General features: G+C 43.2%; 1 protein-coding gene across 4 annotated transcripts in view; it reads right to left on the reverse strand.

The window, feature by feature from the left end:
- The window catches only part of TMEM245 (transmembrane protein 245), a 94,484-nt gene extending 87,666 nt beyond the window's left edge, over nucleotides 1–6,818 (reverse strand). The window contains exon 1 of one of the 4 annotated variants that reach the window (XM_080582270.1): nucleotides 5,845–6,818. In XM_080582270.1, coding sequence (XP_080438396.1) covers nucleotides 5,845–6,402 — 558 coding nt within the window. In that variant the 5' untranslated portion in view covers nucleotides 6,403–6,818. The remainder of the gene's footprint in view (nucleotides 1–5,844) is intronic. The other 3 variants (XM_080582267.1, XM_080582268.1, XM_080582269.1) reach the window with 3 other exon arrangements.
- Between the last annotated feature and the right edge of the window lie 6,706 nt (nucleotides 6,819–13,524).

Consider the following 13,524-nt stretch of genomic DNA (forward strand, 5'->3'; position numbering starts at 1 on the left):
AAGCAGCAGCCTGGTGTTCTGCAAGATTCCAGCTTTTTTGAAGAGACAAAATCATGAACTTATGATTGAAATCTTGGTGCGTTCCAGAACTGAGCTGCAAAACCAATACTGTCACACACAGGTTGAAAGTATTTTCAATGCCTTCTGCTACATTTCCTAGGCTGTGAATGTAAGGAAATCCATTACAGTAAGATATCCAGAAAACTGCAGCTCTCAATGCTAAAATGCCCCTGCATTTCGTTTTTTTCTGACTTAATACAAAGGTTACTTTGGGGAATCTCCGTTAATAAAAAGCTACTTGGAAATCAAACTTTTCAAGATTCACTTGTGAGAAGAGTGCATCAAATCCTCTCTGTGCAGACAGAGTAGTGCTCCTTCGACATGCTTCATGTTGCCACTTTCACAAGAGATGGCTCCTCGACCTAATAGACTTCTTCATCTTCTTGTTTTATTTCACAGTGTGTAGGCAAAATCTTGCTGGACAGTGCCACACCAATCGTTCCTTCCAGAGGTGGTAGAAAAATAAATATCATTGTGTCCAAATAATATATGTGTGTGTATATATATATATATAATATATATATGAAAAAAGCAAAAAATAACTAACTTTATGTAGCTTTTATCATTAGGCTCAAGACTAGTGTCAGCTTGGTGCCTGGGGCTGCACCTCAGGCATATAAATTAAAAACAAACAAAAAAAACCACAACTCATCACCCTTTTCAAAAGGCACCTCAAGGCAGGCTCTCCCAAAGCTGAGGGGTGTGTGGAAGGGAAAAAGCAAAGGTGGGAAAAAAAAACTTCAAACATCCTCTTTTTTTCCTGCCCCTCCCCATCCTGTTTTCAATAGGACATATGTGGTCTCTACAAAATCGATCTCTTTTGTGAAAACAAAACCAAAACTGTGGTTTTGGTAACGTGTGTTTACAGCCAATGCCTGGCTGATTTATAAACCATGAAACCAAATATTGAAAATACTCTTATAAACAGCAGAAAGAATACGTAAGGTGTTTTTTTTTTTTACAGTGGTTGTATTTTTTGTGGGTGGTAATGGTTTGCGGGCTTTTTTTCTGTTTTGGTTTGGTTTTTATATGCTAGGAAAGTTTTAGAAATCTTCAGGCCTGCTCTAAGAATAAATTTCTTCCTTTCCCCCCTCATTCTGAAACACTGCAAAGAGAAATTACATACAATTGTAAATCAGAACGGCATTTTCCTCATTTATAGTTATACAACATGACAGCCAAACTTAACCCTTTCCTATGTTAGAAGAGAAACTGCCCAGGAGGTGAACTTCACAAAATGTAGATGCTTTTATCCTTTGTAAGTGGCACTAAGGAAGCCAAGCACCTTGGATGCCCGTGACCCGAAGTGTTTGCCAAGAAGCACGTTTGAGAATTTCAATCTGCAAGGGATGCTTTGGGGACTGCTGACATCTAGTGCCTACATAAGTGAAGTTTTCCCTGATGGATGTCTTTGATAATTTCCCTGAAAAGGAGCAGAGAGTCAACAGGCTAAGACAGACAACACCGTCTGAGGCAATTCCAATGTGCTGGTCACAGCACACAATTATTTCTGAATTTGCTCAGCACTGCAGCGAGGAAAGGACTGACTGGGTCTTCTAACTGCTTCTAAGCCACTAGCACAAAATGAGTCGTACCTGTTACAGTGAGAAGTATAGCTCTGCTAACAGAGACCTACAGTTCCACACCTGAACAAAAAAAATTATAATATTACAGACACATAAAAGTACAGAGCTCTGAACCTGACCAACTACTTGTGACAAACCACAGAAGAAAGACCAGCCATGGGACAAGGGTTTTGACAGCCCTGTGACCAACTTCACTCTGGAGAATTCTGCCAATTAAGATCGCATCAGATTTCATTTACTGAGGAGATGAACTTCAGAGTCAATGTGAAACGGCTGTATAATTAATTTTATCTGCTGGGATCTACAAACGAACCATTTTCTATATAAATATGAGCATGTGACCCCTACTGAACAAAAATAAATACAACCACTAGCTGGCATTTCCTGTATAGTACTGTAAATGTAAAATGTTAGGCTAAACTAGCTTGAACTGCTGGCACAAAGCAAAGGAATTTCCCCTACCTTAAGCATAGTGCTGGATAGAAGATACTTCCTACAGAACTATGATGGACAAGGCAGTCCAAGGTTAGTCTTCAGAAGGTGTGAGCACTGTGAGGGTAACCATGATGAAACTGTTATAGCATATAAACATATAAGGGCATTTTTATAGCCTGCTTTGGGACAGCCTCCCCTCTGATTGAAGGAAAAAAGATGCAGAAAAACTTCCTTCTTCCCTATTATACCTAACTGAAGTTCATGCAGAATGCATGTCCTCTACATAAAGTTTCTGCAAACAACCTGGAGGGAAGGCTGGAATCAGGGTAAGGAGCTCAACTGGAATTTACTGCCAGCTCCTATCTTTAAGGCCAGCAGTCTACTACATTTCCTGAGCAACCTCCTTCAAAGAAGACACAGGAACTGTAAAGCATGAAGGGAAAGGATATGGTGGGAACACAATTCTTGCAGACCACCAGCCTAAGATCCTGGGCTTGTTCTTCAAATCTAATGTTTTGTAATTAATTATTCAATGGGCTTATCCTGGTGCTATCTAGGACTCCTAACTCAAATTGCAGAAGTGACTTAGAAACCACAGCCAGGAATGTAGCCATTTCTAAATCTTCGCTTACCAACGCCGTGAATGGCTTTCCCAGATTTGTGGACAACAGCACTAGAGAGCTCTGTAGCACGCTGGTGCCAAGATGCAGTTGTCTCCGTCATTACCCCACGTTAGTCGTGTATTTGGGGAACGCTCTGTTCTGGAACTAAAGAGAAATTCTCTCTTTCTGTCATGGCTTAGCAGATACCATAAAAATACCTTTTGATAGGAAACTCCTAACTGGTACCCAAAAAAATATAATTGTTTTCAGCCAAAGTCTAATGACAGGCACCCTCTCGCTTACCTACTACATCAGAGGGAATCAGATAGGGAGAAGAGGACTGTGCACATTCTTCCTTTGCACAAGCAGCAGGGCCTTCCAGGTGGTGCAAAGCTCCCAGTAAGAATACAGGCACTTTACACCTTTGCAAGACAGAATTGTGGGTGGCTGAAGCACAGACATTTGTAGTTCACAAGATAAAAACTGCCATAAACTACCATGTGCTGCTACTCAGATGCTGCTCTCACGGCCAAAGTGCTCCACGCAGCAACAGGCATTTGCTTGTCTCCTTTACACTTTTAATAAGTGCTTCATTTATTATATTCCTGGCAAGAAAGTATTCCTTACTGCATACGGGAAAAAATTACTTATTTTATGTTAATTAAGTTGTTCTGAATTCAAGTATTTCAAAACACAGAGATCTGGATTGGCTTAGTTGGCTGCTAAAAGAAACAGTGCAAAAAACAAAAATGAGATTACCATTACTTTTGCTTATCACAGAGTACCTACAAACAAAAACAGTTCTAATTTTCATGCAGGATACCACAGAGAAGGAGCCATGGAGGATTCGGGTCCCAGGAAAGAACAGAACAATGGAGCAAACTGACATGCAATATGCAAAATTCCTGTGTGGCTAACAAGCAGAAGGTAGACATGCAAACTTGGTCCTACAAAGTAACACGGAAATTAAACAGCTTTTCAATGCTTAACTGCAGTTAAAGCAGATGCTACAAACCGACCCAGCTCAAGGCTCCTCAGCAGCACGGATAAAATTAAGTTATCCTGCTGCAGTTCTGAGATAATACAAATCAAGTAATAGCAAAATTCATGAAACTGGAATCGAAAACACTGTAAAACGTACAGATGATGCCAGGCTGAGCTGAGGTTATTTACAAAGTGAAGACCTTAGTTTCTTTCTCATATAGTGTCCCAGAAAGAGATTTTGGCAGCTCGCTTGGCTGGTTACTGGTTTGCCTACGGAAGCCCATGGTTAGTTATTTTGATCTAAACTCAAATTTTCACATGGAACTTACGTCTGAAGAGTTCTAGGAACTTTTTTTCCTGTTAAAATCTTACAGCACTTCAATGAACACAGGTGTCACACCAGAAACACCAATATGAAGCTGAAGTATCAGATGCTGCTAAACAAACCTGTACTGAGCACCGAGCCGTCAGACTGTGTGCAGACTGACACAGCCATCAGCACTACAACCAGAGTCATGAGGCTAAATCCGTGCAACTTCCTTTGGTAGTTTTCCATTTACCAGCTGTAAGTATAGCTTAATTAACTGAGTTTAAATAAAGGACTGGACTTAGCCAAGTCACATAGTCTAGTAATACTGGCTCTGTTAAACACGCATGCCAATCCAAAGGAAAGTCTTAAACTCATCAAGTAAACTGCATGGCAACTAATCAAACCTTCCAGTCAGTATTAACAAGCCATGCTCATGTTCTCCCACCACTTAACTGAAGGTAAAGGGGAAGAAGCTCGTATCTTTGTCTCTTAACAAAATGAGAATGAGAGAGACTGCCTGTCTTGTCTACTCAGTCTTAATTATACACCTGAGGACAAAACAGACCAAAAAACACATCTCCCCTGACATCTCCCAGCACATGACAACACTTCAGAGTACAACTACTTTTTTTTTTTTCTGGTATACACCTCCAAAGTTGTGCTTGAGATTTCAGCATACATTAGCCACACCAAAGGAATAAAACTAGGATTCAAACACACACAAATTCAAAACCAGAAGCCCGGTAAGTTTGCTCTTTGATTTTCCTGGCAGTTTCTCCCTCTTGCCCACATACGTGAATCAGTTTTAACCAGTTCTTTAGTTTTACCTCCACGTGTAAGTGGAGATAAATGTGTGTCACTTTCCACTCAAGGTTTCTGTTGCTGTTATGACTTTTTTGGGGTGTTGTTTGCTTTTTAAAGTAGAACAGTCTAGCTTTAAAAGCCTGCTTAAAAAAGCCTTTCACACTAAGGAAGCTGAGCATGTCAACAGCACATCGGTACATAAAAAAGTACAACTTTATTGATCTACTCTGCTTTCACATAGCCACTTAATTCAGATATGTAGGTTTTGGGGTTGTTTTTTTTGTATTTTCAATTCAACATTTCTACCTAACAAAGTGAGGATGAGTTCCGCCAGAGTTTTAGTCTACGTACTGAGGAAAACTTACGACAAAGCAATCTCTCCCAATCCCCCTTATCACCACACACAACACTTGTAAGTTAGACGCACAGCTTTACTTGGCGCTCCAACTGAGTCTGCACTGCTTGGTACTTGAAGGAAATAAGTAAATTGGTGAAGAGGTAGACAAGCCTCCAGATGCCCTTCCCCAGCCCCTCACAGCTGCCTCACACCGGCTGCTTGCCCAAAACCTCACCTGGCTTACCCCAATTTAGGGGCACCTCACAACCGCAGCATGGCTACAGTAAGGGCACGACATACAGGCGGTGGACACCTGCTTCTGCGGCCGGGCTGTACCTCAGTCGGGGGCTTTTTTAAACACTTCTGCATGCGGCTTTGGCAGGAAAATCGAGGCTCGCCCTACACAACCCCCTCCTCCCCGGAGCCACCCGCCGGGGCTCGGGGGACGGCTCCCTCCTCCCTGGGTGCCAAACACACACAGAACAAACCCAACATGCAGCCAAGGGGCTCGTTACAACTCCACACACACACACAAAAACCACGAAACAAGCCCAACCCGCAGCCAACGGGCTCGTCACGACGCCCCACTCCCGCGTCCACAGGGCGGCGGTGCCAGCCCGCCCGCCGGGGCGCAACAAGTGAGATGGCGCCGGGCCGCGCCCCGGACCCCCAACACCCCCCCAAAACCCCCCAAAACCCACCCCCAGCTCCCCGAGCCCTCCTCACCCACTGGCTGCTGAAGTAGTCCAGCCCCTGGCAGATGAGGCGGGCGGCCTGGGCCAGCAGCAGCTGCACGCCCAGCGAGCTGCCGAGGCAGTAGAGCCCGTAGAGCAGCGGCCCCCCGGCGCCCAGCAGCAGCAGCAGCCGCCGGCGCCGCAGCACCTGCTGGCCCAGCGCCTCCACGCCGTAGTTGGCGAAGCAGGCGGGCAGCAGCAGGGCGGCCAGCAGCACCGGCGTGCCGGAGCGCTGCAGGCGGCCGAGCCAGCGGCGGCCCAGCGCCGTCAGCGAGCTCTTGAAGGGGTGCAGGAAGGTGCCGCAGAGCACGGCCCAGAGCAGCGGCCGCAGGAAGGCCTCCAGGATGAAGTACACCAGCACGGCGGCGCCGCAGCACAGCCCGGCGAACAGCAGCGCCCCGGTGTTGTAGAAGGCCTGCTTGATCGGCTTCTCCAGCCGCGGCAGCGACACCCCCGAGCCCCCCGACGGGGTGCCCAGCGGCAGCCGCGGCACGGCCGCCGGCGAGCCCCCAGCCCCGCAGCCCCCCGGCGGCTCCCCGCGGTCGGCCATGGCGCCCCGCAGCCCCCCGGGCGCGGCCGCGGCTGCCAGGGGGCGACGCCGCCGCCGGAGGCTCGGGCGAGGGCGCGGGGAGGCGGCCGGGGCCGGAGTGCCGCCCTGCGGGGAGGGAGGGTGCCGGGAAATGTAGTTTTTTCCTCAGGAGGAGGCCGCTCCGTCCCCTATTTCCCTTTTTGTTAGCGCCGGACGCGGCCCGGGCACGCCAGCCCCGTGGTTATGGTGCCGTGGGTCGGGGCCAGCCCGGCACCTCAGCGCTCCGAGGTCTTTTCCCGTCCTCACCCCATCCCACAGCCCTCTCCCGGCTCCGCTAAACGCCCTCCCGACGCTACTTTGGGAGCTGAAAACGTTTGGAAATCTGCGGTGTCACCGCCAAGGTGGAGAGCAGGACGGGTTGGACCAGCCGGAGAGCTGTGGCCTGTCGGAACCTGCCCTGGCATCGAGTTGTTTACTGAGAGAGCAGCGGCGCTGCTGCTGGGAATTAGGCCGACTGAAGGAAAAGTAGCTCTGTCTGGAGCTTTAGACCTGACATCCGTGATGTTAACATTGCATCAACATTTTTTTGCAAGTAATCTAAGGAGGAGCAGATTTCCTACATCTGGCATACAGCTGACACGTGTCCATCTGTGAGGGTGACAGCTTGTGTTTTACAGGCAATATAAAAACCTCTATAAATAATTGCTGTGAATAAGTTTGGTGAGGGCTGAGATCCACAACATTTGAAGCAGCTCAGTGCTGGCATTGTGCTGTTCCAAGAGTTTTCCTTTCACACCCCCAGGCAACCTTCGCCAGGTACTAAAGCTATCGGCGATGCCACCATAAAGCCTCCATAGTGATTTTTCCCTTTCTTCTGAATGGGAAAGGCAGCGTAACATCCATCTCTACAACATATTGCAGAGGTGCATGCCTCTGAACATACAAAAAGCGCATAGAGGTTGGAATTTGATTTAAAAAATTAAGGTTTACATACAATTTTAACATTATGTAACGTCACGGTAGATCTGTGTCCACCAGGACTTCAGAGTTTCTTGTACGCTGTAGATATCCACAGGCTGAAATTACTCTGAGCACAATTGTTTTCAACTTATAAAGCAGGAAACTGTAGTGCAGTTTTTAAAGGCAGAGCAGTGAAGACTGCAGGCTAGTGCTGAAACCTATCTGTCCCATCCGCCCGGGAAGGAAAGACGCAGGTTTTTCCCACACTTGCTGTAACTGCGTTGTGTCCTGCAGCCGTAGGTGAGGCAGAACCTAGCCAGTTTCTGAGAGCTTTTGGCTCCCAGTCCTTACTCTTCCATGCTGCAAAGGCTTTGCTGCCAGTTACACGCCCATTCCTGCTTGTAGAGGTCCCTCTCGGCTCATGCAGCTCCGTTTTCCTTTGCCAAACAAACCCTGTGCCAGTTCAAAGGACTTTAATTTCATGCAAAGGGAGGCATTTAGAGACCTACAGGTACCTTGTTTGATCTTGATGAGGATGATGCTTTACAAGCAGCTGTCCATAGGAGAGAGAAGCTTTTACTGCACCTTAAAATGATCCTGTCACTCACTGCTCTTTGATCAAATACAACTACCTTCTGGCAGGGCGCTGAAATAGGTAACAAGCACACATCACTACCCCAGTCTTTTCTCTTCGGTTCCTGCAGATAGGAGGAAGCATGCCAAAAAGAGACTCTAATGGCTCATTATAATACATCTATTGCATTAAAGTTCAATTAGCAAGTGTCAACTGAGATTTACAGAGGGGGAGAGTTGAGAATACAAATCTTTCCATTAGATACACAGATGCTGGCAAATCAAATCTTCATAGGCACATCGTTACTCCTTTGATTTTTCTTAACAGACACAGGCAGTCATGTTCTTCACAAACAGAAATTAATGTCACCTCTTTGACTTGAGTGAAGCTATAAATACTGATTTACACAAGCTGAGGATTTGGTCCGTATTATAGGAAGCCTTTCCTATCTAACTGTATTTCACTATTCATTACAGACAATGAAATACACCAGAAATTTAGAACACACAAAAAAAAAATCAATGAAATAAAGATTGGTATCTCATGGATATCTCACGTATTGCAACACGAACACTTAAGAACAGGGAGATGAATATCAGAAAGCAATCTCTGAGGTGACAGCTCAGGGAGGATCTTCACAAAACACATCTCAAGGTCTGAAAACTTAATTCCACAACAGATTTCAAACAGTGACTGCAGCCTTCGCAGCTGGTCTTGTATAATATTGAAGTACAATGTGATTTTAGATTCAATGGCAAATTAGGTATAAATTGCACCGACAATTTGTGGTTTCAGCATTTGTATGGCCATAGGTATACAGTGCATCTCAGGGACCTATACTAGCAGAAATTTTCCAGTGCTACCTTTGGATGTATTTTTTTTGATATTTGTAATTCTTCAATGGTGAAGATAATGGAAAAGGAATGCTTCTGTGGCAATACAGATAAAAAATGTATGTGCCTAAAGTACCTATGTGGTAAGTATCGATGGTCCTTGATGCTCTGTTATGTAAAGAGTAATATAAAATGAAATATTACCTAACGAATAGGTAAGCTTCTAACTTCCATCTGCTGCTGCATTAGCGCCCATGATTGTGTGTGCACTGAATTGAAGCTATTTGAGTCTTCTCTCAAACAATTCCAGGCACCCACAGTTCTTATTCACTGCACGTGCAGTCAGCACAGCTGCAAGATCCAGACTGCCTTAAAAGTGCTACCAAAACATGGGATGCTGAGGTGGCCAGGAAGCACAGCAGACAGACAACAGCAAGTTAATAATGACTTATACCTGTAATAACCACAGGAAACTATGCAATAGCTCAGTAACAAAGCCACCAGGTGTCAGCACTAGCCCGTACACTTGGAAAATAAGTCGCGAGAAGTCTTTTTTTTTTTTTAAGCTCTGTATAGCTCAATATTCGTGATCACTCCGCTGGGGTTAATCTCATTTTATTAGTTCACCGCAGTTTAATAGAAAAGTAATCTCTTCAGATGAATGAGAAAAATATTTAAACCACTACAGATTCAGTAAGAGGAATAAAGATGCAGTAAGAAGACCAAAGGAATAAAATATATGTAGCCCTTTAAGTTCATAATTCAGATGTAAACTTTGTATTTTTAGGTGACCAGTGCATACCTTTGTATTTTAGCCTAAAGGAAAAAGTTAATCTTTTATGTAGATTCACCAGATTGACAATTAAAATGAGATGACTCCAAATTAAATATTATTTACAAAATAGTGGTGAAAAAGAGAGTGAAAGCCAGCCCTTAGGAGCAGCAGCTCTGAAGTACCCAGTGACTACAGCAGTGACTGACTGCATTGTAGAAACAGCTTTGTTCAAGGGCTCTGTTAAAGTAAATGGCATTATCAGTGCGTAGCACTAGAACTATTCAGGAACAGTCTTGTTAAGTTAATGAGGGGAATCAAATGCACGGTGGTAATGCACAGCAGTCAACAGCACCAACAAAAAGATGTCCATTCAGTGGGCCAGCACACAAAACCACTAAGACCCTGGGATGGACAAAATCTAGAGCACTATCTCGCAGGGTTAGCCCACATGGCAGCTGTGTGCTTGGAACAGGAGCTGGAGCTACACAGACCTGCGTGACAGAAGGGTATCTTGGCCTTGTCCGGTTTGTGACAAAATACCGTACCAATCATCAAACATTATATGGTGCAACATGGAGTAAAATCTAAGACTCTCTGTTGGTCGTGACTACGTGGATTGTGCACAAGTAGGAGACGCTCACAAGACCCACCCTTTCTTGCATTGCAGCCTGCAGCTTCAGGGTAGCGATACTGCATACGCAACAGGGTACACAGTGTAAAAGCAATATATTTCTTGGTGCCTCGAGCCAACGCTTCTCAGTCTGTCAGCAAAGAGCTAAAATACATACCCAAGCTTGAGAGATCTTGGAAACTGAAGCTTCCCTTCTTGAGTAACTTCTAGAGCTGCTGTTGCTTGCTGACTGTTATGAGACCTCCTCCCCTCTCCATTTCCAATCTCCAACTTAATTTCATCGTCTTTTTTTGCAAAAGCCTGTTCTCACCGCTTCAGGAGCTGCTCTGTTCGGCCATGCAATGGGGCAGTGATGACAGCAGGACACCCCAATTTGAAATAGTTATATTGATTATAGCTGCATCTCACAGGTCACAAACACACAACACAGAGGTCACCATGGGAACCCCTGCATTCGGTAGTTAAAATACAGACGATTGCTTTTACTTACAGCTTCACAGCAATTCTGATGGTGGAAAGAAAAAAAAAAAAAGAGTAGTCTCCCACATCTGTTAAGTTGCTATTGTGACCAGTCTCAGTGACTTGCATGGAATTACTCTGGATAATAAATTCAAGCCCATGGCACAGGAAGGAATTATTAACACAACACAGGGCAGCAGCAGAGACCTTAGCCTCACAGAGAACTTTTTTTTTTTTCCTCACTTTTATAAATGCCATACCACACATTTTCTTAGACTAAAAAAGCATTTATTATAACAGATTTATAAATATTGTTGTATGTCACTGTCAAATAGCTAAGAAGGCTCACTTTAACACCAACATTTAGTATAAAACAGATGTTACAAAGCAGTATTTTAGGGCATGCATTGATTGTAAAATAGTCCCATAGGTCACCATAATTTCATTATGTATTCATCCAGCGTTATTTTTTCAGAAAGACTACTGCATGAATATAAATAAGTTTGATGATTACTTCTGGGCTACAAAGCCTCAGCTCTGCACTCCCACCCAACCAAAAGCTCATTGTCTTCAAATGGATGCTGGGTATTGGCATACAGAACTGAGCTTACAAAAAAAGAAAAAGAAAAGGCAGAATACCACTTAACACTATACTTGCAAAGTGCTTATTTGTATGTTTTATCTGTGTATTAGATTGAAATTTACTCTTGAGAACACTGAACAAAATCAAAAGGTACAGCTGACATTTCAGCTTCAATTTACGTAACACAACACCAAGTGGCAAGAGTTAATTCAGCTATGACAGTCTGCTTACTTGCAAAGAGGCTAAGGGAAACCAGACCTCGGGATATATTAATCAGAAATACCAAGACATGCCAGGCATCTGTCTTAACCTAAACAGAACTCACCATGCTTCAAATATGTTAACAAGTTTATCTCCCCAAATGAAGGGTGGGGGCATCATGCAGAAATATCACGGTCCCATTTTTCCAATGAAGTTAACAGGTTTGGAATTTCATCTTAGACTTTTTGTGTCAAGATTTGAGTGATACTTCCAGCTTAAGAGAAAATTATTGTGGTAGTTTCTTCAATTTGATTTTTATCACTGGTTTCATATCACCAGCTATGAAAAACTGAAAAACAAATCATTGCTGTCCGAATATCTCTGAAGCAGATATAATATTTTGTGTTTAAACAATAAGCCCTTCTCCTCCTAGATTTTAAACATGATATCTGTCTTCTCTCCAATTATCCTAATACTCTATATGACAATATTTCCTTTACCTCTTGAACTTTTATTTTTCATCTTGTTTAGAAAAAATAAGAAAATAACATGAGGCTGATTTTTGTACTGAAGAAGTCAACAAAAAGTTAGTATATAAAAACTGCAAATATAATACCCTAGCAGGCAACATGTCAGGTTTGCATATATTTTTGTACAATGATACAGAAGAAAATATCACCTAGGAGTAAGGGAACATGTAAGATTGTCTTTTTTTTTGATCTTTGAAATACAGCCTATCCTTTAGTATTTGAACCGCCTTCTATACTTTTCTGATTTCCACACATACACACTAATACATTTAACAAATTTACTCTGCCTAAATATTAATTCTGCGGAGAATATTTTTCATTAATATAAACTTTGCAGATCACTGTTGTGGAAAAATAAGCAAGAATGTTTTTATTCCTTTGCACAGAATCTAGGTGAATTTTTCCTTTATTTAGTCCTCTACTATTACCATCTCATGAAATTGAACCGAATGGTGTGAAGCTTAAGAGAGAGCTGTGAGACTAAGTTCTAGTCTCTCTGATGTAGTGGGAGGTGTCCCTGCCCGTGGGGGGTTGGAACTAGATGATCTTTAAGGCCCTTTCCAACCCGAGCCATTCTATGATAAATTCGGTAACGTGCTGCAATCACTAGTCGCCATGAAATGTTCACTACCACAAGTAAGCATTGAAGCCATATAAGCTCTGCAGCTGTTGGGTACTTTTGAAAAATCCAGTTCTTTAAAAATCCAATTCCTTTAAAATACCTTTACAGAATGGTTCTTAGAAGTGCCATAGAAAATTTTACCTTGTAAGGACATTCCTAAATAAACTGTAAGTGCAGATCAAAACTAGCCTATCCTAAGCAGCAACCTTTCTACAAACACGGGTGGTGAAGCTCTACATATGCTTCAACCTCACATCGGTGAGGGAACATCCCTACTTCTGTAAGGGACATGGAAGGAAGTTCGGAATGAGCACAACTCAAATTACTTGGCAATCCAAGAAAAAATAAAAATCTGCCCTTTTCCTTACAGCATATTCTTTGCTATTGCCAATGCAATCACAGATTTTCAAAAAAAGTAATATCTGTTCAGTCTGTTTTTTCACACCTATTGACTCCACAAGCTGCACAAGTCCTCCTTAACATTTCAAAATCACACTGATTTTGCCTGAGCCCAAATTAGAGAAAAGTTAAAACTATGTATGTTTGTACTCTGTAATTTACCAAACTCAATGTAAAATTGGAAAAAAAGTTACCCAAATGATTATTTCATACTAGTAAGAGGTGAAGAAAAGGGAGGTTTACCTAGATCTTATTCTGTATCTGCAAAAAATCAGACAGACATATAAATTGCACAGAAATAGCTAGAAAGGAAAAGAAGTAATGAAAAGTTGGCATATGGTAAATACATATAAATGTTTTTCTTTTGATTAATTTTTGTACTCAGGAAATTAAGATTTTCTTTAAAGCCATCAACAGGCTTCCAGTTAGATCCCTATCTGTGCTGGGCAGGCTGTGGAAGGACTGCATTAGGCACTACCACACACTTACAGAAATCCTGAGAATGAAATTTTAATTAGGGAAAAGAGACAATGGACAAAGAAGGCTGTTGAGGCTTAGAGCCCCCATCTTCTGAGA

This window comes from Anser brachyrhynchus (genome assembly GCF_964034855.1).
Source record: "Anser brachyrhynchus genome assembly, chromosome: 2".
NCBI lineage: Eukaryota > Metazoa > Chordata > Aves > Anseriformes > Anatidae > Anser > Anser brachyrhynchus.